The sequence below is a fragment of the Falco rusticolus genome, chromosome 7 (assembly GCF_015220075.1).
Source record: "Falco rusticolus isolate bFalRus1 chromosome 7, bFalRus1.pri, whole genome shotgun sequence".
Taxonomy (NCBI): domain Eukaryota; kingdom Metazoa; phylum Chordata; class Aves; order Falconiformes; family Falconidae; genus Falco; species Falco rusticolus.
The window spans coordinates 18,897,056-18,920,290 of NC_051193.1; the positions used below are offsets into that span (position 1 = coordinate 18,897,056).

The 23,235-nt window shown below is 41.2% G+C and overlaps 2 protein-coding genes across 3 annotated transcripts in view; one reads left to right on the forward strand and one right to left on the reverse strand.

Annotated features, from left to right (window-relative positions):
• ALDH1A2 (aldehyde dehydrogenase 1 family member A2) overlaps positions 1-18,024 on the reverse strand; it is an 81,892-nt gene extending 63,868 nt beyond the window's left edge. Inside the window, exons 1-3 of the mRNA XM_037393488.1 lie at positions 17,843-18,024; positions 3,292-3,394; positions 1,905-1,987 (exon numbers count right to left, since the gene is read on the reverse strand). Of these exons, the coding sequence (XP_037249385.1) occupies positions 1,905-1,987; positions 3,292-3,294 (86 nt within the window). The 5' untranslated portion in view covers positions 3,295-3,394; positions 17,843-18,024. The remainder of the gene's footprint in view (positions 1-1,904; positions 1,988-3,291; positions 3,395-17,842) is intronic.
• The window catches only part of AQP9 (aquaporin 9), a 29,392-nt gene continuing 11,884 nt past the window's right edge, over positions 5,728-23,235 (forward strand). Inside the window, exons 1-2 of one of the 2 annotated variants that reach the window (XM_037393491.1) lie at positions 5,728-6,065; positions 18,191-18,317. In XM_037393491.1, coding sequence (XP_037249388.1) covers positions 5,964-6,065; positions 18,191-18,317 — 229 coding nt within the window. In that variant the 5' untranslated portion in view covers positions 5,728-5,963. Of the gene's footprint in view, positions 6,217-18,190; positions 18,318-23,235 lie in introns of both variants that reach the window. The other variant, XM_037393492.1, reaches the window with a different exon arrangement.

A 23,235-nucleotide genomic window follows, 5' to 3' on the forward strand; every position in this document is an offset into this window, starting at 1 on the left:
ATAAAGGGTCTGCTATGAACCTCAGAACAATTTTTTTCAATTAAAAAGTCTTGACTGGGGAGTTCCAAAGGAATGGGGCCTGACAATCCAATATACTTATACAGGAGCCCAAGATAAATTTATCTTCTATATTGGTATTATTTAGTATGTAAAAGGAATCCCAGAAGCAAAGCTTATGTTTCTGGAAAGGCAGATGATTTAGACTTTCAAATCTGAATCGTTATGAATGAAAGGGAAATAAAAGAATGAAAAATAGGCAGACTGGCACCTCACCTGCTAAAGGACGAGGGATGAGTGTTTGGAGCACAGATGGAAAACAAACGCTCCTGTTGCGGGAGAGGGGACAAAGCGCCGGGAACAGCAGCTCTCACGGTCGGGTGGGAGACAGCTGAAGGCAGGTGGGTCAGCGAGTCAGGTGCGGGAAACACTCTCACTTTCCTGATGGTAATTAGGTTTCAGGACCACGAACCGGGTGTCGTGTTCAGCTCCATCTCTTTGCCCAACATGCCGCTTGGCCTTCCTGTGCCAGCAGAGTCAAATCTGTCGTTATCTTTGGCTTTCATGTTAAATCTCTTTTATTAATTAGGTAGGCTCAGATCTCCTGCTCTTCACAGCCTTACAGGTGACCATAATAAGGCTCAGAGGGCCTGTTGCTATAGGGAATCTGTGCCCTGTAGAAAGATGAAAGCTTTTGACAACGTATCCCATTCGGGTTAAGAAAACATAGGGCTTAGATCACTGCAAAGCCCATTATACTTTCAAGTCTTCTTCATGCTGCGTAGACGTATTTGCCAAGGTATCTTTTGTTTTTAATAGCAAAGCTGAATTTAAAATTCTGAGCTCCATTTTGAGGGCTTTTTATAAGGATTTTGAAAGAGTTATTTTAAAAAGAACATGCTGTCAGTAATCTTCACTGATATTTATTTCTCGTGTATGTGAACTGTTCGAGAAAAGGCAACATGCAGAAAAAAGGGCAGGGAACTGGCTGCAACAAAGCATTTCTCTGTACTAAATCCATCTACTCCTTAAAAGCAAAACTCTTCTTGTACTGAAAGAGTCTTTTTCCAGATGCATTCAGAAAGTCACACCTGCCCGTCCTGTAGCCCCCAGATAAGCCTCTACTGGAGCTGCACCCAGCACCGTCAGCGGGAAGCACAGCCTGGGCAGCAGATAACGGCGGAGCATGGAACCGTCTGCACAGCGTTTCCCCGACACTTCCACGCTTGGCCAGCACTGACAGTCCCGTCACGGAGCCCTTCGGCGTGGAATGTTATCTGTGCCCCACAATGCCAGGGCGTTAAACGGGCTTGGAAACTCTCAGGGCCTATGTTATACACAGGCACATCGGTACGATGAATCTTAAGATTTATTATTGGCAACTATATAACCCTCTGTAAGGTATATACGTGTAGTAACACCAGCATGCAGAGGCCCAACGGTGTACCCAGCCAAGCAAGAATAAAGAAAAGCTTTGGGTCCTGCTTTAGGGAAAGTCCAATTTAATTCTCCCTGAAACCAGCATCACCAACCAGCGGCAGACTCCATGAGCTTTGCAGCGGGCCTTAAAGCTTACTGGGAAAAGGCCTGAAACACACCTGCGTGGTGTGGGCTTGATCTTATTTCATGATCTAGACTGAAATGTTTTATCTGGAGACCAGGATCACAGAAACAGGGAAGGAAGAACAAAGACATTATTGAGGGGTCACCTTGTGTGCCCTGCCCCTCCCCCGAGGTGGGCGCCCCAGACCTCAGCTGCACACCACAGATGTGTGCCCCCCCCGAGCACTTCTTCACCAGGGACTGCAGCAGAGACAGAGGGATGGCCAGAAAAACAAGGACTAAAGAAAATGGCGGTTTCTGTACGCAAAAAGCTTAGAATTACAGTGGGCTCAGATCTTCCTCACCTGAATTTTTTTCCTTTGAGTTCCCCAGCAGCAGGATCAACCCATAAAACAGAGAACGTCCTGCAAGGACCACGCAGCAGTTTCTGTATGAAAACATAAATATAAATTAGGCAGAGGCATTTGACCAGGGACATGAATTACAGTAGATGTACGCATTCAGGCTTTGTCTAATTCAACTAAAATCAGCAGATTTAGACTTAAAAATAATTTGGCCCATATTATTACAATACAAAAAAATATATGGTATATTTATAGCCTTGGTCTCTCCAGCTGTGTTGGTTTAGGTTTTATTACATCAGTAATAACAATTTATGTGATACTCTGAATAATGTGCTGTTAAAAATTCAGCACAGTATATACTCTTACCCATGGGATTTAAACTGTGGGAGCTATGTGTATTATTCTCTACGTTCCTATTTCTATAGGAGTGAAGATTACTATAAAAATGGTTGGGTTATATACACTGTGTGAATTCCGGCTCTGCTTGAATCCAGGTGAAGAGAAGAAATAGTTCAGTCCAGATTGCCTTGGGGTAAGGGTCCCAAGGGCTTAGTCTTGCAATCTAAGGTTACACTGATCACACATTCAAGCATGAACAATAATATCAACATGCTTTTTGATGTCTTCAAAGAATGCAAATAGATTTGCGAGGCATAACCTCCCTTAGCAGAATACATTTGATGCTTCTACGGTGTATCAGCTGTGTTGGTGTGCCTATTGATTTTATTCTTTACACCAGTTCATCTGATTTTCCTGGCAGAGCAGTCACAGTGACAGTTTTGTAGTTCTCATGATCACCCCTGGAGGACTCTTGAAAGACCAGTGGATCAGTGGTACGTTTCCTATGTTCTAATTTGCTGGCATTAGGATCAGGTTCAGTGAAAAACTAGCACTTCACTAACTGAACATGCGAGTTCTTTGGCGGAAACACTGCACAGCTCCAGCAACTAGTTTCTGTTTAACTTAACAATTTCTCTTGAAGTCTTTCCTACTGACAATTCATTTTAGGACAGTTCCTCATGCTCAGCCCACCTAGCATTTGGTTCTTTAGCAAGGCAAATAATTCTTTTAGCTTTTTAGCTGTGGAGTTAGCCACCTTGAAGGCTACTTCTATATTTTCATCCTCTATAGCTTTACTTACTCTCTTGCAGGACTCCTCTGGTGATGGAATTTGGAAAAGTTTATATTATTACTTCCACATTCTTGGCAAAACCTTGGAATCTTTTTGGTCAGCTCTGTTGCGGTTCAACATTTAATATGACAGAGTTTATATTCTTTCTGCGCTCCTTGCTTACGTACAACCTCCGTTTTTGAAGGATGTCTGCCTTTTCTGCCCTCAGATGACACAGCTGTCCATACTTACGGGTGGCACTGCCAGTATCCTTACCATTATGGCTCTGGGAACAGGGCCCAGGTGAGGGAGACCAGGAGAAAACAGTCATCACTGGATTTTCTTTCCATTGTTCAACCAGGTGGTCCATTGCATGTGACTAAAAGGCAGTAACATGGAACAGGGTTCACATGGGTTAGTAATTAAGGTCAAAGCTTTCATGGGGTTTGTCTTTACATGTTACTTGTCTTTCTTGTAATGCTATGTGCATACCTGTTAGATTTTGGGTCTCTTTAGAACCTCTTTATGAATAAAAGAAGAAACTTAATTCAAATTTTCTGTGCTGCCCCCTTTTCTATTTGAAAATTATTCCAAAGTGCAGCAGTGACTTTAAACTGCTGATTTTCAAAAGCTGGAAGGATTTACCAAGGAAGCAATCATCCCCTACGTACTCTGTTCTTCTACACTTTCTTAGAGTATCTGCTTGAAATTGGTTATGGAGCTGAGGACCTTTGGTCACACTTAGCATCACAGTTCTTATTCATGGAATTAAATCATAGGTTTCTAGAAAGTATTGAAGAGGAGCTGAAAAAAAGCAAATGTAAAATATACATAGTTGTGTCACCCTGTAAAGACAGAAAATTGTTATAAGGAAAGCAATGTGATCCGGGCAAGTGAGCAGGGGTTTCTGTCTCTGACCAGTTACTGCCCTGTTGTTAGCTGGTGTGAATGCCTTCACGCTTGTTACGAGACTAAACTAAGAGGTCTCTGCATGCTACTTTGTAAGGGAGACGTGAATCTGCATAAGAAAAAGACCTGCTATGGACAAGCAACTAAAAATTGCTTTTATAAACATACTTATTTATCATTTTCCTGGAAGAAAGGAAGTGGTTTATCTTGTTCCTGCTGTAATGAATGGCCTCCCAAGCATGCTCCCGCAGTTCTACTGTATACATAATTCTGAAAGACTCCTCTCACAGACATAATAAGCATATACTTTCACATGCTGTGATAATTAAGTCCTCAGTAATGTTTTGCAGTGGTGTAGGGTAGAGGTTTTCAAACTGCCATACACGGGCTATTTTCAGGGGCTTCCCAGAGGCAGCTCCCAGCTGTTTGTGCAAGTGCAGCCCTGCACTACAGACCAGCCCTGCAGCTCTCCTGCAGCAGAGCATGCCCACTGCTGCATGGGCGCTCAGTCTGGCTCAGGCTGCACCAGTCCAGCTGCAGCCACCTCATAATTCATCAGCTGTGTGGCTGTCTGCAGGCCAGCCTTTCCTCCGTCAGCTAAAGGCAGACTGGTGTTTGAATGCACAAGTAGAGGAAGGTGAGTAAAAGGACACAGAAAAGTGGTTAAGGATTAAAATTGGGAGGAGGGGGTAAACCAGGTAGGTAGGGGATGAAACTGGTGGTGGTGACTACAGCTGCAGGGAACATGCACCAGGTCCCAGGCTGAGGCAAGGAAGAGCACTGGTGGGGTAACAGAAGCGGTGCATTTGGCCAGTCCTGTAAAGCTCTGTCCTACTCACTGCAGACAGCGGTACTGACAGACCTAAGTGCATATTCACCACCAAGGTGGAAGAGGTTTAGGAGGTAGGCACCGAGCACCTACAACACATGCCAAAAGAATCTACTAGAACAGGGCTAAGGTTTTGGTGTCAAGTCAAATGACAGAAAATACTTGTAAATCAACCAGGCGGCATGTTAGTCAAATCAGTATCGCATCTGATAAAACCATTCAAAATGCTGAAGAGATGAAGAATGTAGTATTTTTCTCTAGGAGGCCCAATTCTTTAAGATATTCACCAACTTTATGTCTTAAGACCATGGAAAACGGCATTATAATGCTTCATATTGTAGCACCTATGCACTTTTAAGTGACACGCATCGGAGGCATACAGTCACTCGGTGCCACACTTGCCTATACCACATTATAAGGAGGCACTGGACTGTAGCAGATTTCATTAAGTGTTCCTAATTCATTCTGCCTCTTTGCTCTTTTGCAAACAGGGCAGGTCACTAGAGATCAAGACATTTAGTCCAAAAAGAGTATTATGAGTGAATATACAAATTCAACATACTACACTGAAGTACAATTCCTCATTAGCCACTGAAATCCCTCAGGAGTGACAAGATAGGCACTTTTGTTTACAGGGTAGAGCACAGCATTCTCACATGCATTCACTCTTTTACAACCTCCCCTTGACAAGTTTTGGGACAGCCAATAGTAGCGTGGTTTAAATCCCAATCTAGGTCAGAGAGAAATTTGCAATGATATTTTGGTTCCTTAATTTGTGGTTCCTCTTTTTGCTTTTCTTTCTGATCAGTGTGACAGGAACATTTTTTTCATGTTTACCAGAAAAAAAAAGTAAAAAAAAAAGTAACATAGCAGGAAAGGTAATGATTATCCAAAATGAATCTATTCTGCAAGAGAGGGGGGAAAAAAAAAAAGAGTTCCGATTGTAAACTTACTGGTATTATCTAACCAGTATAAATAGACGTGTACTCAGAGAAGGCACAGGATGGAAAACTCATGATGAATTGTTAGGGCATGTTGAATTGGTTCTGTCAATGCCTGCAGTCAGATGATTTCACTGGCTGCACAAGATGAAATCTCATATTTCAATGTATAAGTAAAAGTGTCAAAGTTCAGCTGAAGCAGGGACGACTACAGAACAAATTTTGTGTATATTTGTAACTAGGGCACCAGAGCAATAGAGGAAGCCAAAATGAGCCGGAAAAGCAAAAGGAGTTTAAAGGAGAGATTTGCCTTGAAGAACAGCTTGGTTAAAGAAGCCCTCTCAGAATTCCTGGGAACTTTTATATTGATAGTAAGTGTCAGCTGCTTTCCTTTCTGCCTACTAATCTAATGTTGGACAGTGCATGCAAGGGGACATGTATGCTTTTTCTTGTACTGTACCAGCAGCGTGGTTACTGCCTGACAAACATTGTACAGCCTTGAATGAATTGCTTCTATTTATGGTAAGTTTGTAATTCCTTTCTTCACCCGATGTAATTATCACTGGCTATTAAAAACAGATAGCTTCATGTATTACAATTGTCTGATAAGCATTTCATTTCATACAGGAGCAGAATTTCTGTGAACTATCACATTCTGAAAAATCCAGATATGCACAATGAATGCTAATAATAATCTTGCTTTTGTTTTTTAAAAAAATCAGCAGTTTTTTCTACTTTCACTTCTATGTGTAACTTCCATTTGCTTTAACAAACATAGTGTTGCACATTAAGAGAATTTTACCCGACTTATTTTCTTGTGCAATATAAAAATTTAGCTGTGTGATTTGTAGTGAATTTGTTGGGAGTTACAAAATCTCTGAAGGTTTGGCAATGCCAGTTAACTATTATTTGTTTTGGTTTTAACTGCACTATGTAAATTATACAGTTGTTGGTCTTGTAGTATTGCTATAATTTAGCTAAATACCAAAACTCCCCATTTTCATATTGGCAGGGTTTTTTTAACCTAATTTCTTGCTCATTTTTTCTGTGCATTTTACACTGGGACACAGAGCTCTACCCTGTGATTTACCAGGGTAGACTCTGTAGCAGAGCTGGAAGCCAAGCAGCTACAGTATTTATGCCAAACTCTTTCTTCCTTCCTTTAGTCTGAACAAGGCAGTCTTGCTTATTGCTAAATATTTCATCACAGCGAAAGGACAGAAAAAAAATAAGAAGCAGGCATGGCATAATACTGACAAAGTATATTTTATAACTGTAACTATATTAGCTAAATTTCAAGTAAGTCATCTGAAATATTCCAGTAGCTCATAAAATACATGAAAATAATGGTCTTTACTACACTTCAGCCAACTGACGTGCACAGGCAGTAAAGTAACATTATTCTCAAATTTAATACCATCCATAAGACATTATTACAGTAAGGGGCACATTTAGAAGCAAGGAGCACAAAGCACTTTACAAACATTAATGAATTAAGTGTCAAAACACCCTGCTAAGGAGGGGAAATGTCATTATCTTCATTTTATATATTAGCAAACCTGATTACAGCAGACTGCACAGGAAGCCTGTGGCAGAAGTCTGAATATAACCCAGATCACCTGACTTCCAGTACACTGTCCTCACCACAAGATCATCCTCCTCTTTCCATTAATACAATTAAGCAAGCAAAGAAGACTTACGAAAGTGCAGATTAGACCACATACGCTATTATTTAATGTCTAAGACATTAAGTATTTAAGACTAGAAGGAAATGCAAACCCAGAGCCTATTTTCTTGTATATTTACCACATGAATATAGTAGAAAGCAAACTACAAGATTGTTGTTGATAATCTGAGTTTCCCAATTCTATCTTACCCTTTCTAGTTCCAGCCTTAGCTTAAAGCAGAGCAGAGCCTCATGTGGATTAAACTGCAGCGTTCTTAGTGCTTGGATCCTTCAATTTGTGTTTAGATTGCACAAGTTAGTGCCAGGACAAAGGGTTTATCATGAAGAAACTGACTTTTCTGCTGTTATTTATTGCTATTGCTTTTTGGCTCTGTCAGCTAGTAAGTACTTTCTCTTTAAGAACAGATAAATATTAAACCTTTAACTTAAATTGGAGCTAATGAAGGGGGCACCCTAGTAAGCCAGAGGGCAGAAATCCTTGAAAAACAAACAGCATGGATGCAAAAGAAGTGATAGCTTTATTGCTATGTCTTAATCCTGTTACAAAGTGAAAGTGAGACAAGAGTTCACAGCCTAGAGCACCATTGCTTCAGATCTTTCCCGAAAGCCATTTCATGTCACTGATGGGTTTTACAGCCTGTGGGGAGCACCCGCACCAGGGAGCAAGGCAGAGACAAACCCTTCTGTTACCCACAGGCTCTGTCTGGAAGCCAGCGCTAACTGTCTGTACCTAAATCTGTGACAAATCTAGCACCTCTGGAAGTTTGCTGGGTGAAATTCTGTCCCTCCAAACAACCTATTTCTATTTTTTTCTGGACGACAACATCACAGACCATATACTACTAAGAGCTTGAACTGCCATCTTTGGTAACTCTCAAGCCTTGCAACATTATTTTTCAAACCAGAAAATCTACCAACTGTAAGATTGATTTCAGGACACCTAGAAAGTGAAATCACTCATCAGGCAAAAACCAAGCCTTCACCTGGGGGCGAGAAGGGCTCTGCCTGCAGTGTTGAACAGATTTGAGGCAACAGGCCGTGAGAGTCACTGGGTATACAGGTTGGATAACATCTCTTGGTCATCCTGACTCAATATGCTGTGGTTTGCCTTGCTGCATGGTCTCAGCACGTAAGCTGAATTCTTTTCAGATGAAACTGAAGTGGAAGGTGAGCTCCAGAATCACAGCAAATGGGCTGACCCTTAATGGATGCTCAGTCCAATGGATCACACTGGAGGCGGTCCCAAGTAATCCCTCCTGAGATGTCCATAGTCAGGTTCTCTGAACCAGCTGCTTGCGCTGCATAACTTGATAATAAAGGTATTGCCTGTGTGAGCCCCTCTCACTGCTTATCAAAGCACCTGATTTCAACCTCTGAGGGTTCAGTGAGAAACACTAAGCTCTAGGAACCTGGAGGTGTCCCGCTGTAAAGGCAGATCCGATGGTATCCAGAGCAGCTGCTGCTATCGCCTGTCCGGGTAACCCTGCTGGTGATTAGACCTGTTCTGCTGGGATAACAAATATTTCTTTCAGTATCAAGCCTTGAATTGTTCCCCAAGGCATAGCACAGCTTCTCTAATTACACTCTGGAACAGGAACTGGGGCAGAAAACCCAAAATGTCAGTCCATAACCAAATGCAAATTGCACATGGTTTTGGTTACTATCCTGAACTATATCATATTCACTTTATAAGGTTCCAGCAAGCCAAGAAAATGTTGCACTTCACCTCTTACGTGATTTCTGTAAAAAGAATGAAGTGATGTAGTTTTAACATAACTAAGTTACATTTGCATGTATGGGCAATGACGAGCTTGCATTATGCTGGGTATTTGTATTCGCAAATGATTTGGAAACTCCTGCCCATTTCTTGTATTTACCTGGCTGCTGTCACATGGTAAACCCCCAGCCTACAAAGTATAATTGCGCCATTTGTAAGCTAGAATAAATATCCACAAAACCCACAACCTACCCATAAAGTTGTCAATTACTATTTCAAAAGGATACAACTGTTTTCCAGAAAATGGTTAAGGAGTAGTGTGGATTTTACGCTGTGTTTGGAACCAACGTGTGGGACTGGGCTACACCTGTGCAACAGGTCCCTGAGGTGGGAGAACAGCCGCCCGTTTGGACTGTGGTGGGTGCAAGGCCAGGGTGCATACACAATTCCCAGCCTCTGGCACTGCCTCTGCCTTCTACGGCTGGGGCAACCTCTCTGGAGCTCTCTTTGTGTTCTCCAGCATGTCTCCTGGTTCAGGGTGTTCCCTGTTGCAGCTCCTGTGGCTCACTCTGGGGGACAACACCTGGGTGCCAGCACAGAGGGCTCAAGAAGCCATGCTGCATCAGATGGATGGTTTACGTGACTTTTCAGTGAATCTGGCTGGAACTCACCTATCCAACTGCCTCTCTGCTTTTACTCACACTTCTCTCCACATTTCCCCTTTGGAACTTGGCTGCATTGCTCTCAAACAAAATGGGATTTACTCTGGTTTATGCTATTAAGTATATCTGAATTGGAACAGTTCCAAAAACAGATGCCAAATGGGCCATGTGGCTTCCTTTACCGGCTACTGCTCACCTAACGTAGTTTGTAGTTCATTTTCACTGAAAAGAGCATCTGACTGCACAGTTTCCCAGAAAGGAGCTGCACAGGAGCCAGTATCTCCCGAGTACAGAGCAGTGTGTGCTTCCTTGCTGAAGGACAACAGAGGTTTCCAATTAGCATATATAGACAAGTGGGTAGTATATGTATTCTTATCCAAAAGCTTGGTCTCCAGCTGGAGGTGGGGAGCCTCTCCCAAAACTCCCACTTGAAGCAGATGCTTGTGTGTGCGTAGAGGATGCAGTGCATGAGCATGAATTGAATGCATGACACCCCACGCTGCAAATAGACCAACTAATGAGAAGGAAGGATGCTTATCTTTTGCTCATCAAAACCTTTTTGTCTTTTTTTCATATGCTGACCACTTAATCATGTAAGTTATCACTCCTGCTTTGTTGCAGAGTTTAGTCTTGCCTGAAAAAAATCTTTAAGTATGACATTCCATGGGTTTGCTCAGTCCAGACAATTAAAAATTAAACAACTTTTCTATATCTGTCTTCGTGGCCTTCCATTCCAATGCATTTTAATTACAATACTGTACAGTAAAATATATCCCTTATTCCAAACATGCATCGGAATCCTCATTACGTATTACATGAAAGCAAATGTAGCTTTTGATAATTTATACCTTAAATAAGTGTTTAGCATTTAATACAAAATTACTACTTAGAAATTTTACACAAAGATAAATTCCATGTTCTAATTTTTTGTGAAAGGGAGACTCTTTGTATAGGATGAAATTGCTTACAGCAAGTCTTGTTTAAAGTAGGAAATTAAATAGCAGTAGCTTCTAACGGCTACCTCGTTTGCCATCAGTAATGAATTTCCCAGAGTACAGAATTTTGTATAATTAACTCTTAAACAGTGAACTGAAGCTTGTTAAAGCTAGACAAAAAAAGGTTATTCAAACTCATTTATAATTGGTATTTTGATGTGTCACTCAACAGCTTTTAGAATGCTATGTAACACTACAAATACCATGGGCTTTAGCAATGTTTGCACTCTGAGAAGCGACTCCTATGTCAGAGTTCCATACATTAGGGTCTCTAGCAGCAATACTACAGTACGACCAATAAATAATAGAAGTCACTCATAAATCTAATGTGATAGAAATTAATCCTGCACTTCCAGACCAAACCTGCTCATTCTATGGGAATAAGATGCTTCCTTTCCCTGTCGTCACCAACTCAGAGTCCTTTCTTTTTCTGAAGTTGTACCAGTTGCATATATTTTGAAGGCATGAAATTTTGCTAATGATTCTCCTGAAGATATAAGAACTCTTCCTCCTTCTTGCAACTAATTAAATCAGCATTGCAAGCAGAAGTCAAAGTGGTAGTGAAGACCCCTTCATGATGCTGAGGTTAAGGAGGTGTTCTTGCACACTGGTATTATTTTTATAATTTTACGATTATCAAATGAAAATAATTCTTTTTTTCTAGTCAACAGTTCTGCTTCCCTGAAGTCATTCTTCAATTCAGCTGCATAGTTAGCAGTGTGAAAGAACTGAAAGGAAAGTGACCTAATTGTTCTTTTACCCTGAAATGTCTATTACAGCAAATAATTCTGAAAAGTCACAGGAAAGCTTTTGTTTTCAATACAAACTTAAGTTTTCCAGTATATGACATTTTAAACTTTCAGGTGACTCAGATGTTCTGTGTTATGTGAAAGTTTTAAAAGAGAATTATCTTCATCTTTGCAACATCAGCCCCAACACATAACTCAGCTCTTGTTGTTTAACCAAGAGGTTCCAGTAAGTTGAACTTAATTTTCTAAGACCTTTCTGTAGATTCACTTTTTTCCCAAAAATTTGCATCTATAGGACTGAAGTATAGGTACTTTCCCTGAGCCTCACAGAAGACTTGCATCTTTCCAACATACAACTGCAACTGCAGAACTTGAATTTATGTTTTAGAGACACAAATTTACAGGCTGTTTTTTCAAAAGTTTCACCAAATAAAAAAAAAAGTTATAAAAGTAATAACATTTAAAAACTGTCATAAACAGCTGGAGAACAGTATAAAAGATAATAAATGCATTTCGTGCCATACAGTGAGTTTATATCTTTGTGATCTCAACGCTTCAATAAACCATTCTGGCTGAAAGTGAATTCCAAGGAGCTCCCCAACCTGTGGTCTGGTTTAAAGGCAAATTTGACTCAGCTCCTCTAACCCATTCCTCCAAGGTTTCTTTACTACTAAAGGCATTCTGCTTTTTTTTCCACCAATAGAAAACAGCTTAGGAAGAGAACATACTGAGGCTTTCTCATAACTGTGCACCTCCAACCATAAGGGCACAGCAAAGATCCAGCCACCCTGTTCCTGCACCCAAAGGGAGGAGTAGAAGAAAAGATACACGTACCCTTGTACTCATAAGAGAGGACAGCAAACCTCTCTCAGCAGCTGCAACGCCTGCTCCTGCACTCTGAATGGTACAATTCCCGGAGCACCATTACAGACACTAAATGCATTTTAATAAGAGTTTAGAAAGATTTTAAACTTTTCAGTTGTTGTAGGAAGCAAAGCAGAGAAGCACACCTCAGCTCAGGAACGAATTAGTAACCCAGGAGGGAACCAGCACCTGAATAGGCTCTTTTTGTTCTCAAGAAGCTGCTAGGCAAGATTTTCTTCCCTTGCTTAGCCTCTTCTTCCTAGTCCCTTTGCAAGGGGCCACATTTCACTCCTGAATGTTTGTATCTGAATATGAAATGTTTAATTTCCTTTCTCTCCTGAATTTCTATAACTTAGTAAAAAAAGAAAATAATCGTCACTGAAGATACTGACTCAAGCCAGTTGCCCTATATAATTCAGGAAAGAAAAGTGTTTTAGCATCTCAGGATGAAGAGTGCAATATTAATCATAATAACATATGAGAGAATGCAGACCTTTGCATTCTCTCTAGGTGATTTCAAGCTTTTATTTGTCTCCTATTGCATGTCCAAAAGCAGTAATAAAAATTTAAAAGCATCAGTTTATATAACACAGCATAGTCTCTCCCTCAATATTTTCACTGTATGTTTTCCCACAGAACAATTTGAACCAGATCTTTATATGTTTTAGAAGCTTTATATAACAATTCATCCAAAGCCTTATTAAATTTACATTCTTATCTCCATGTAGTAATGATTTCTGTCATTAAAAAAATTGTTTCAAAACGGCAATAATTTTAAGGCTTATATCTATACTATTTAATTAACTAAATGAGAAGGGTTTTTTTTCAAACCCTTATTTTATTAGCAAGTCAGAAAAAAATAAAGGGAATTCCATTCGAACCCAAGAGGATATTGGTTGTGTCCCAGATCATCAGGAGAATGGAAATAGTGATTTTTTTATTACTCCAAGTTTGATTAAATTGTGATATACAGAAATCCTCTCTGCCCCACCAAAATATTTAATTAACGATAAAATAAGAGCCATGTGCTTTTAAAGTATTTAAAAATTACTTGACCAGCAAGCTGCATTTTTATCTCGCCTTAAAAATCTTAAGTGCTATCTGCTTTAACAAAAGATAGCAAATATTCAGTATTAAATTAGATGAAGATTGCTCTTTCCTGGAAGAACAGGAGCTTCCTGCAACCTGAATTCTTGCAGAGCTAAAGCCTTGGGTTTTAGTAGATCTAACATGTCTCTATTTTTGTTGCTGTTAGCATCACCATCCCCATTGAAAGAATGCTTGGAAGCCCAGTCTGAATTAAGGCCCTACATAATACACAAACATAGCAAAAATATGGCTCTGCATGGGAAGAGTTTCTAATTCTTTATAAAACACATTATTATGAAACATAATAGATACATTCTTAAGCAGACTTGCTTTCTAAATAATTTAGAAATCAGCTTGTTATCTGAAAAGTTTATTTATACCTCTATAAGCAGCACCCAAACTAACTGTAAATGGAAATATTAATGGGGCACAGGGGGAACCATTCATGACTACAGTAAATCATAAACAACCCTCTAATATTTTTATAGGCAGTTTTGGTCAAAGAGATCCCTACCTACCGTGAAGAGCAAATACAACCACCTTTCCCAACCCCCAAAGGACTCTCTGACTCTTCCAGAGCGGTACTGTAGCCCATCCATTCTGGAAAAGGGGAGTGGAGAAGTCACAGGCGAGCTTGAAACACCTGTCTGGGGAACAGTAGGAGAACACTGGTGTGAGCGTGGCATGGGAAAGGGGCAGCGTTGGTGCCTTGCCTGAACAAAGGCACCCTTACAGAAAATTGTGAATTGGTGGAGGGATCCTTGGAGGTTCTTCGTAATTAGCTGTTTGTTGTTTAAGTACTGTTCTATCCTGAAAACTGACTAAACCGGAAGTTCTGAACTATTTTTCTAGTTTTTCCTCATTGCAATTATACGGCTTATAATTACCATCAGATTTTTTTATAACTCCTGACTCTGTATTCCTTATAGCACATCAACTCTTGTATTCATGTAGAGCATCAGCAGTTGTGCAGCCATTGAGGCTGTGCCCTGCCTGCAGGGGCATCCGTGGTACCCCACTGTAGGTATGTGACTACCCACCGCCTGGCAGGGTACAAGGCACAGCAAAACACACCTCATCGTCTCCACGCCACTAAATCACAGGAGGCTCGGCTGCTGCTTTAATGTTACAGTAAGAATGTATGGCTATGAATGCACACTACCACTAGACCTGTTTGATAAGAAGGGGCTTTCTTATATATACATATATATATATAAGCATTCTGCTTTAAGATGTCTAAAGCTTTACAGGCCATGTAGAAAAATAGATTCCCTAAAGTTCTGGATTCGGATCTTGCAGGAAAACCTATTTACACCAAAAAATGCTATTACAAGCATTTGCAAAAATCCTGCAAATAGCACAGATGGAGGCAAAATGATCTTTAGTCTCTCCGATAAGTGGGACAGAGATAAAAGTTCTGCAAGCTTCCAGGGAGTAACAGGACTTTATGCTCATTGGAGGCCAGTTGTTTTTCTTTCCTAACATTAGCTTTGTTACTCAAGACAAAGAGAAGAATCTAAACATCTATGAAGCAAGTTTTTTGGCAGAGACCGTGCAGACAGCTATTCCACACCCAAACACATTATTTACAACAGTAATCCAATTACTTTGTGAACAAAAAGGTCAGTACTAAAGCTACTCCAATAAATTTAAGTAGATCTAGCTATAGACAACTGCTAAAATGAAAACTTGGTAACATAAGATAAAACAAGGTAAGATAAAGAGATCTGGCTATATTCTACTGTAAATTAAACTCTCATTGACTCCATGTGCTTCCGTCAATGAGTTTGTGGGGGTGCAGCTGATAGCTGAGCTTGGCCTAGAAACTTAGACTATTTATTTACAACTTGATGATCTATTTGGTCTTAGCTCAGCCGAGCAAAGATTCACAGAGTATTAAATTGCTGTTCATGTAATTACATGATTGGGTGATAGTTTCCAGTTATGTCAACCTAGCAGCAGTAGGTATGAGAAAGTTTTTTTCTCTCCATCTTAAAATGACGGCAGATGGAGAAAATATTATCGTGACATGGTTCAGATGTGTGAGTTCAGTTCCCAGGTTCCCCATCCCAGAGCAGGCATACGCTGACAATGCCTGCAGTAGCGTTCATTCATTGCGCATGAGCAGGCAGTCCTTTACCAGCCTCCACCAAGCAAGAAGCCAGTGCAGCTGTGTTCAGGCTGGTTTGTATCCCTTCTTGTTTGTAGACCAAGCTTTCTGAGACTGGTTAGCACAAAAATGGAGCATCTGGAGTTGCATATTTCCCTATGACCTGCAGAGCAGAAGCTATTTTGCAAGAGGACCATACAGCTGTTTCTCTATGATTCTCCTCAGTTCTGGTAATCGGAGAAGGGAAGCCACAGCCTCCCTCTGTTATTTCCTTCCCTTTTCTGAATTCGTAGTTGATATACACAAGTGTGTTACTGTCCCTTATCCTTTTCTATACCTTTCTTTGCCACTCCTGTTTTCTCTTTGTCCTTACAGGAAGGGTAATATTTTCAAAAGAATGGCCTTTTCTTGGAATCTGCAAAACCTTGCCGATGCCATTTCAGAACACAAGTGCATACATGTAGATCTACCTGCTTGCCTGAATGCAAATTGCACCCCAGTGTACACAGGCCCCCAGACCAGCCTACTTAAATTTGTTCCACGTCTGAGCCATATCTTCACGAAATCTTACTCAGCGCAATTTCTGGCACACTCCCTTTGAGAAGTCTGAAAAATGAAGGCTAGAGCTTTCTAATTCTACCTCCTTTAGAACTGTGCCTTCATCTTAAACTTCCTGCATACCCATTCTTTCCACGTTAAATAAGCATATAAATACATGATGCCTAGAATTGTCTCATATGAAGTTTTAAAAAATCCTGTCATTTCAGCTGCAAACAACTACAAGGTATTTCATTTTGGTTTAATATCTGTAGGTGCATTTGTGCTTACCATTTGAATTGCTAGGTATATAGAACTAATAGCAATGAGAACGCCTAACGTAAGCATATGTCATTCATCGCACAGCAGTTCACTGCAGCTCGGAATATGTCTTGTAACTTTCAATTATACAGTCCAATGAACTACTGCTATCTAACACCACCCTACCCTTACGTAATCTGACAGCTGTAACACTTTGGCACCAGACAATGTTTTGTTTGCTTGCATGATTATGACCTCAAGGCAAGAACTGCACCTGGGTATATGACACAGTCTCAGGGCACTTTTATAACAGAAACTCCATCTGCATTGCAAAGCTGGTTAAGAGTGTAATTTTATTGAGAGCTTTTCTGTCACATTTTTGTATTAGTTAAAACCCTTGGGGAAATAATCGAAACAAAAGTATGAGTTTGCCTGTTTAAATTGCACCTATTCTATCAGGACTTGCTTGTTAAACCTCAATCACCACATCTTTTTAGTACCATCTATTTCTAAGGCAGGAGAGATTTTCCCATTACTTCGCAGTTTCTGAATGCAACTGCCTTGCAACTGAAAATAAGCACATCTAAAACCTATATTTTATGTATTCAAATATGCATAGTTAGGAAGAATATTTGCAATACAGTCATTGGTGACACGCAGTAATGGCAGATCAGTAAAGCAAAGCAAGGAGATTACCCAAAGTAACTGCATTGGCTAAGATGGAACACTTTTATAGGAAGAAAAAAAATAAATCAGATTCACATGTACCAAAGGAGAAATATAATATAAATATATCTATCCCCAATTTAACATAAAAGTAATTAAGGTTGCTCAAGATAAATCTAGTCACATCCCAGAAATGTTATGATTTGATTCAGATCACTTAGAGTTGCAGAGAAGTAAAAGTTTTATACTATAGATAGTACTTAATATCTTACAGTGTTGGGTCCTTATTCAGTAAAAGCACTTAAGCATGTATTTTAAAAGGAGATTTTCAAAGACAAAAATTGATTTCTGGCAGAAACAGATCAGCTAGTTATCTTAAACTAAAGGCCTGTTGTACCTTTGAAAAGCTTTCCTACCCACTTTAATAGGACCTAAACATATGCTTGAAGCTAAGCAGAAGCTTTAGAACTGAATAAACATGATCGCAAGCATACATTTAAATGTATTGCTGAATTTCATTCTGAGGGGAACCAACACAAAATGGAAGCTAGTTTAAATCCATTGAGAATTCCCCAATGTGAATTATTCAGGTATCCCCGCTTCAACTAATTGTTCAAGCTGCAGAGCCAGTGAAATATTTTGATAGAGCAATATATGACATCAAGGCAGCATAACAGTAACACACACTCTAATCTCCAGAAAGTTGTCAGAATTTCAACATTAAACATTAAAAGCATTTTGAACTATCTTTCATGATTTTTATAACAGTTTTTTCATTGCTTAGAACTACAGTCTGGAACTGAAGACTTACCACATAGAATTAATTCCCTCCTCACTTTGTTGTAGAGACTGTGAGATCTTGTTTAGGCTCCAAGTTCCGACCTGTATGCCATCATTGTACTTGAAAGCTGTTTTCTGGGGAGAGAGAGGTCCTTATTAACAGACATTGTCCCTGGTCACAGAGCAGGGGAAAATAAAGAGCAAATGTTCACTGCAGCAAAGGCAACAATGGCATACGTGCCAACAATATTAAATCTGAGCATTGTTTCAATATTTAATAACGTTTTCAGCTATATCTGGACAGCAGCAGGCATTGCAACTAACTGATAACATTTGACAGACACACTCATGGTTTTACATTTGCTCTTTCAAAATACAGGCACTTGGATGTGGGTGTGTGGGACAGGCTGTCCTTAGCCGAGGAGCCCATGGTGGACCCATGACGATATCAGTCGGATTTGCAATGGCAGTCACCATAGCAGTGTATGTATCGGGGGGAGTTTCTGGTAAGTGACTTTTTTTTTTCCTTATATAGCATTTATTGCCACAGTCTTAAGGCTACCTTATTCAATTACTTCCGTTTCATGGCATAAACAGTTACTTATATACCAATAGCAAGCACCATTACAGCAGAGTCTGCATCAGTTTCACAGGATGTCAGGGCTGGAAGGTGTGGATAACTGGCTAGCTGAAAAGGGTCACATAGACATAGTCCAGCTGGCTGGACAAAAATGCACATCGCTCTCAGCTTATCTGAAGTAAAGCAAAATACACTGTCTTTGGCTGTCCTTGTTACACAATAACAGGAAGATTTTGGTGGGAAAAGAATGTTGCAGGTGGGAACAGAAAACTACAGAAGAGAAACTAGAGGTGGGCTTGGTATTTAGGCAACTAACCAATAATGAGCTTAACTTTTGTAATATGTATGAGCTAATTATAAGAAGGCATAAAAGGTGACTGTAAGGTACAATAAACGAAGTCTGCTGATCACTCATATTGAGTGACTGTGTCTTCCCTCCGTCGCAACAGGAAGGGACCTCAGAGACCACCCAGCCCAACCCCTGCCACAGCAGGGTCCCCTCCAGCAGGCTGCACAGTCACGTCTGGGTGGGTTTGGGATGTCTCCAGGGAAGGAGACTCCACAGCCCCTCTGGCAGCCTGTGCCAGGGCTCTGCCACCCTCCAGGGAAGGAAGTTCTTCCTCACACCCAGCTGGAGCTGCCTGTGTCCCAGTTTGTGCCCGCTGCCCCCTGCCCTGTCGCTGGGCACCACAGCCAAGAGCCTGGCCCCGTCCCCCTGACACCCCAGTCAGGTGTTTGTGTGCGTGGAGAAGATCCCTCTCAGCCTTCTCCTCGCCAGGCCGGGCAGCCCCGGCTCTCCCAGCCTTTTGTCATCAGGGAGACGCTTCAGTCCCCTCATCATCTCTGTAGCCCCTCACTGGACCCTCTCCCATAGTTCCTTGTCTGGAACCGGGGAGCCCAGCACTGGGCATGGCTCCAGCTGCGGCCTCACCAGGGCAGAGCAGAGGGGAGGGTCACCTCCCCCCACCTGCCGCCACGCTCCTCCTCGTACACCCCAGGGCACCGCTGGCCCCTTGGCCACCGGGGCACACTGCTGGCTCGTGGGCACCCTGCTGTCCCCCAGCAGCCCAGTCCCTTCCCCGCAGAGCTGCCCCCCAGCAGGGCAGCCCCAGCCTGTGCTGCTGCGTGGGGCCGTCCCTCCCTGGGCAGGACCCTACGCTGGCCTTGGTGGCACTTCCCCGTGTCCCTCTGCGCCAGCTCTCCAGCCTGCCCAGGTCTCGCTGAAGGGCAGCGCAGCCTCTGGGGGGGCAGCCGCTCCTCCCCGTTTGGTGTCACCAGCAAAGGTGCTGAGGGCGCGCTCTGCCCCTCCACCCAGGTCACTGGTGAAGGAGTTGAACAAGGCTGGGCCCAGCACTGACCCCTGGGGACACCGCTGGCCACAGGCCTCCAGCGCGACCCTGCGCCGCTGGTCACAGCCCCCCGAGCTCTGCCGTTCAGCCAGTTCTCAGCCCACCTCACTGCCCGCTCCTCTAACCCGCGCTGCCGAGCTTACCTGTGAGCGTGTTGTGGGAGACAGTGCCAAAAGCCTTGCTGAGGTCAACGTAGACAACAGCCACCGCTCTCCCCTCATCAACCCAGCTAGCCATTCCATCAAAGGAGGCTATCAGGCTGGTCAGGCATGAGCTCCCCTTGGTGAATCCGTGTTGACTACCCCTGATAACCTCCTTTTCCTCCACATGCTTTGAGGTGACCTCCGGGATGAGCTGTTCCACCACCTTTCCAGGGATGGAGGTGAGGCCGACTGACCTGTAGTTTCCCGGGTCCTCCTTCTTGCCCTTTTTGAAGACTGGAGTGACATTGGCTTTGCCCCAGTCCTCGGGCACCTCTGCCATTCTCCATGGCCTTTCAGAGATGATGGGGAATAGCTTGGCAATAACAATTTGCCTGTTTCGCTTGTCAACAATTTGTCCTTGTTTCTCTCAATTTTTTGTGATCGACAAAATCTTCCACCAAATTCTGATCTGAGCTACAGTGTGCAAACCTTGGCAGACCTCTGGCTTTTATGGAAAGTGATCTCTGCAAACCAGAAATCTTGATCTTGCTTTGAAAATTCTGTCAAGAGGGATGATACTGGACAGCACAGGCACTGTGTTTATGGAAATAACCATGAAAAGCTTATGGAATCCAAGCCACCAGCTAAAATGGTTCCAGCTAAGTAGAAGGTAGAATGACCAGCTAGTGGGTCTAATAAGCAGCGTTCACTTTACAGAGTGCAATTTCTCTCCTCACGTCCTATGACAGGCAGTAGCAAGTCTGCTCCTATCTGTTTGCTTATTCACAGAAGCAGCAGATTACAGAAAACAGAAACAGCAAAAAGATTCAGTACTAGAGATCCATTCTGTGATACAATGTCAATGCATTGCCCTTGTTTCTGCTATAACATGTCCCCAATGTATATTGGTCAGGCATCTGTCCTCTGTCTGTAGCTTGGCTAGCTAATCAGTGTCTACATGTGCCATATTGGATGGTGCTTTCTCTGCTATTTCCACCAATTTTTTTTGGACAAATTAATATCAGAAACATCAGCATAACTGCTTTTAACATTTAAATTCTCCCTTTAAAATAGAAAACTCTAAGTTGTAACAATACATATTTTATGTATTATAATACATAATGTTCCATGTTGTATGTGGAGTTTATATTACTCTCCTAAAGTAAACGGTGCCTTTGTACTCCAGTTCTCATAGAGACATTTCTTACCCTTCATAAAGAGGGTAATGTCCATCTGGGCAAATATCTGTACATATAACTAGGCCATTATAAGTAGTTGCTATAGCAAAAATTAGCATGGCCTATTCTCTTCTCCTTTACAATCTCTTTTATAGAGGCACCATGCATGAGGAGGTTTCTAAATTCACATTAGAAAGTGCTCAAGGTACCACAAAACAGGTGGTCTTGTTACTGTCATTGAAACAGACCAGAACGGTTCCTTAATACCACACAAAGTTAATTCAGCAGTACATTCCTATTACCTAAATACCTTTAAACTACAGCTTTTGGTTTACATGTAGGCAGGTAAACTCTCCTAAGGCAGTATCATGAAAAAATCCACCCAAAACTCACAACAAAACCCTGGAAAGACACTAACCTGCCCTATGTTTGAATCTTTAAGGGATATTCATCTCCACTAGATAGAAGATTAGAGCTCAATCCCAACAGGGCAGAGCAGTTGCAGATGTTGTAGTATTGTGCTTCCTGTGGTTTTCCCATGACAAAGGATTCTGCCTGCAGTGCGTTTTCTCTGTGGAAGAATAGGAACAGATATTTCAATAGGCTGTGATTATCCAGCATATGATTACTAGTAGACGTTTTAGAACATCAGTTCCCACAAAATTTGTTAGCAAATTCTGTGCCTTTTTGGCCATGAAGTCTCATGTTTAAGTACTGCTAAAATATTTTGCATCAGTTTGTTTTGAAATTCTAAATTCATGGTAGCATAAAATACATAGTCTGTACACTTGGTGAATTTGAGCGTTTTTATCTAGGGGAAAATTCCCCTTTTAGCTTTTCCTCTATCTAATTTTCTTCTATATTACCTAGATAATTTCCCACTGTTTTTTCCAACTTAACATTTGAAACAAATTAATTAACATGATCACTGCAACTACAAAAAAGTAGGGAATGCACTGTCCAAAGGGGACATTTTTTTTTTTTTAAACTTGGGTTAACCAGTGGCATAGGAACCAAGAAGCTTTTAACTTCCCTATGTCAGCATGAGAGCCTTCAACTAGACTTTTCCTTTCCAGATGTAATGTTAATCAGAGATCTTAATATTATTATGACTTGTCCTGGCCATCACAATCACCCTGTATTATACACAGGTGGGGAACAATATCAGGTGTTGAAAGAAAGGAAAATGGTTCATTCCAGCTGGAGTAAAGAACAAAAGACAAGACAACAATTTATCAACATTCACATGAAGGGTTGTTAAATAAGGTGCCATCCATCTATTTGCTCTGTGCTGAAGAATTTGAAACACAGTAAGGAATTCAAAATTAATTCAAGACTGATGCTACTAGGTCAGAGTTTTGGAAATGATACAAAGAAGGTTTTATCCAGCTCATTATCTGTGTTTGTCAGTTCATTATGTATCAAAGGTGCCTGGATTTCACAAGATAATGACTCACTGACCTGAAGTGCAAACAAACACAGAAACTGTACATAGAGGCCCTTTCTCTATCACTAGGCTTTTGACAGACAAAGGTCACGCTCTTTTAGTTATTTTATTAAAGACAAAGGCCATTTTATTCTGATAACTGTACAGGCTGAAATTAGACTTTACCTGGAAAGTAAGCAATGGATCCCCTAGGTCTTTGCAAAACCTGGGGTTTACTGTATTTTTACTGAGGAGTACTGTTTCATCTGTTTATTTGGCAATTTGTACTTGTTAAGTATCAGCTACGTACTTGTAAGAAGTGAAAAATGCAAAAAGTGTTTTGGAAAAAATGCAAAAACCCCAAAAGCATTCAACACATTTTTTCCATGTTGATAAAAGATGTTGAGGGAAGTGACTAACTTGTGATATAATAATGAATGTATTTTAGAAACTTAAATTCTCACAGAGAATTCCAATGTTGCTGAAATCTTTTCCATGTGTGACTTTAGGTGTAGCTACTCCTAAATATAAAGGAAGGAAATTCCACAGGAAATAGAACTCCGTTTCAGCACAGCTACTTTATCAGTTTCCTTATTGTGGACCTTTCTGAAGGGTGTAAGAGCTTGATGAAAACCTGTAATGAAGAACTACGCACTGTTATCCCCAGATCCCACGTAGGCATAGCTCACCAACAGTCAGCATGAAGCTGTACAGCCTTAACATTATTTTATGTTCATGACCAGGTCAA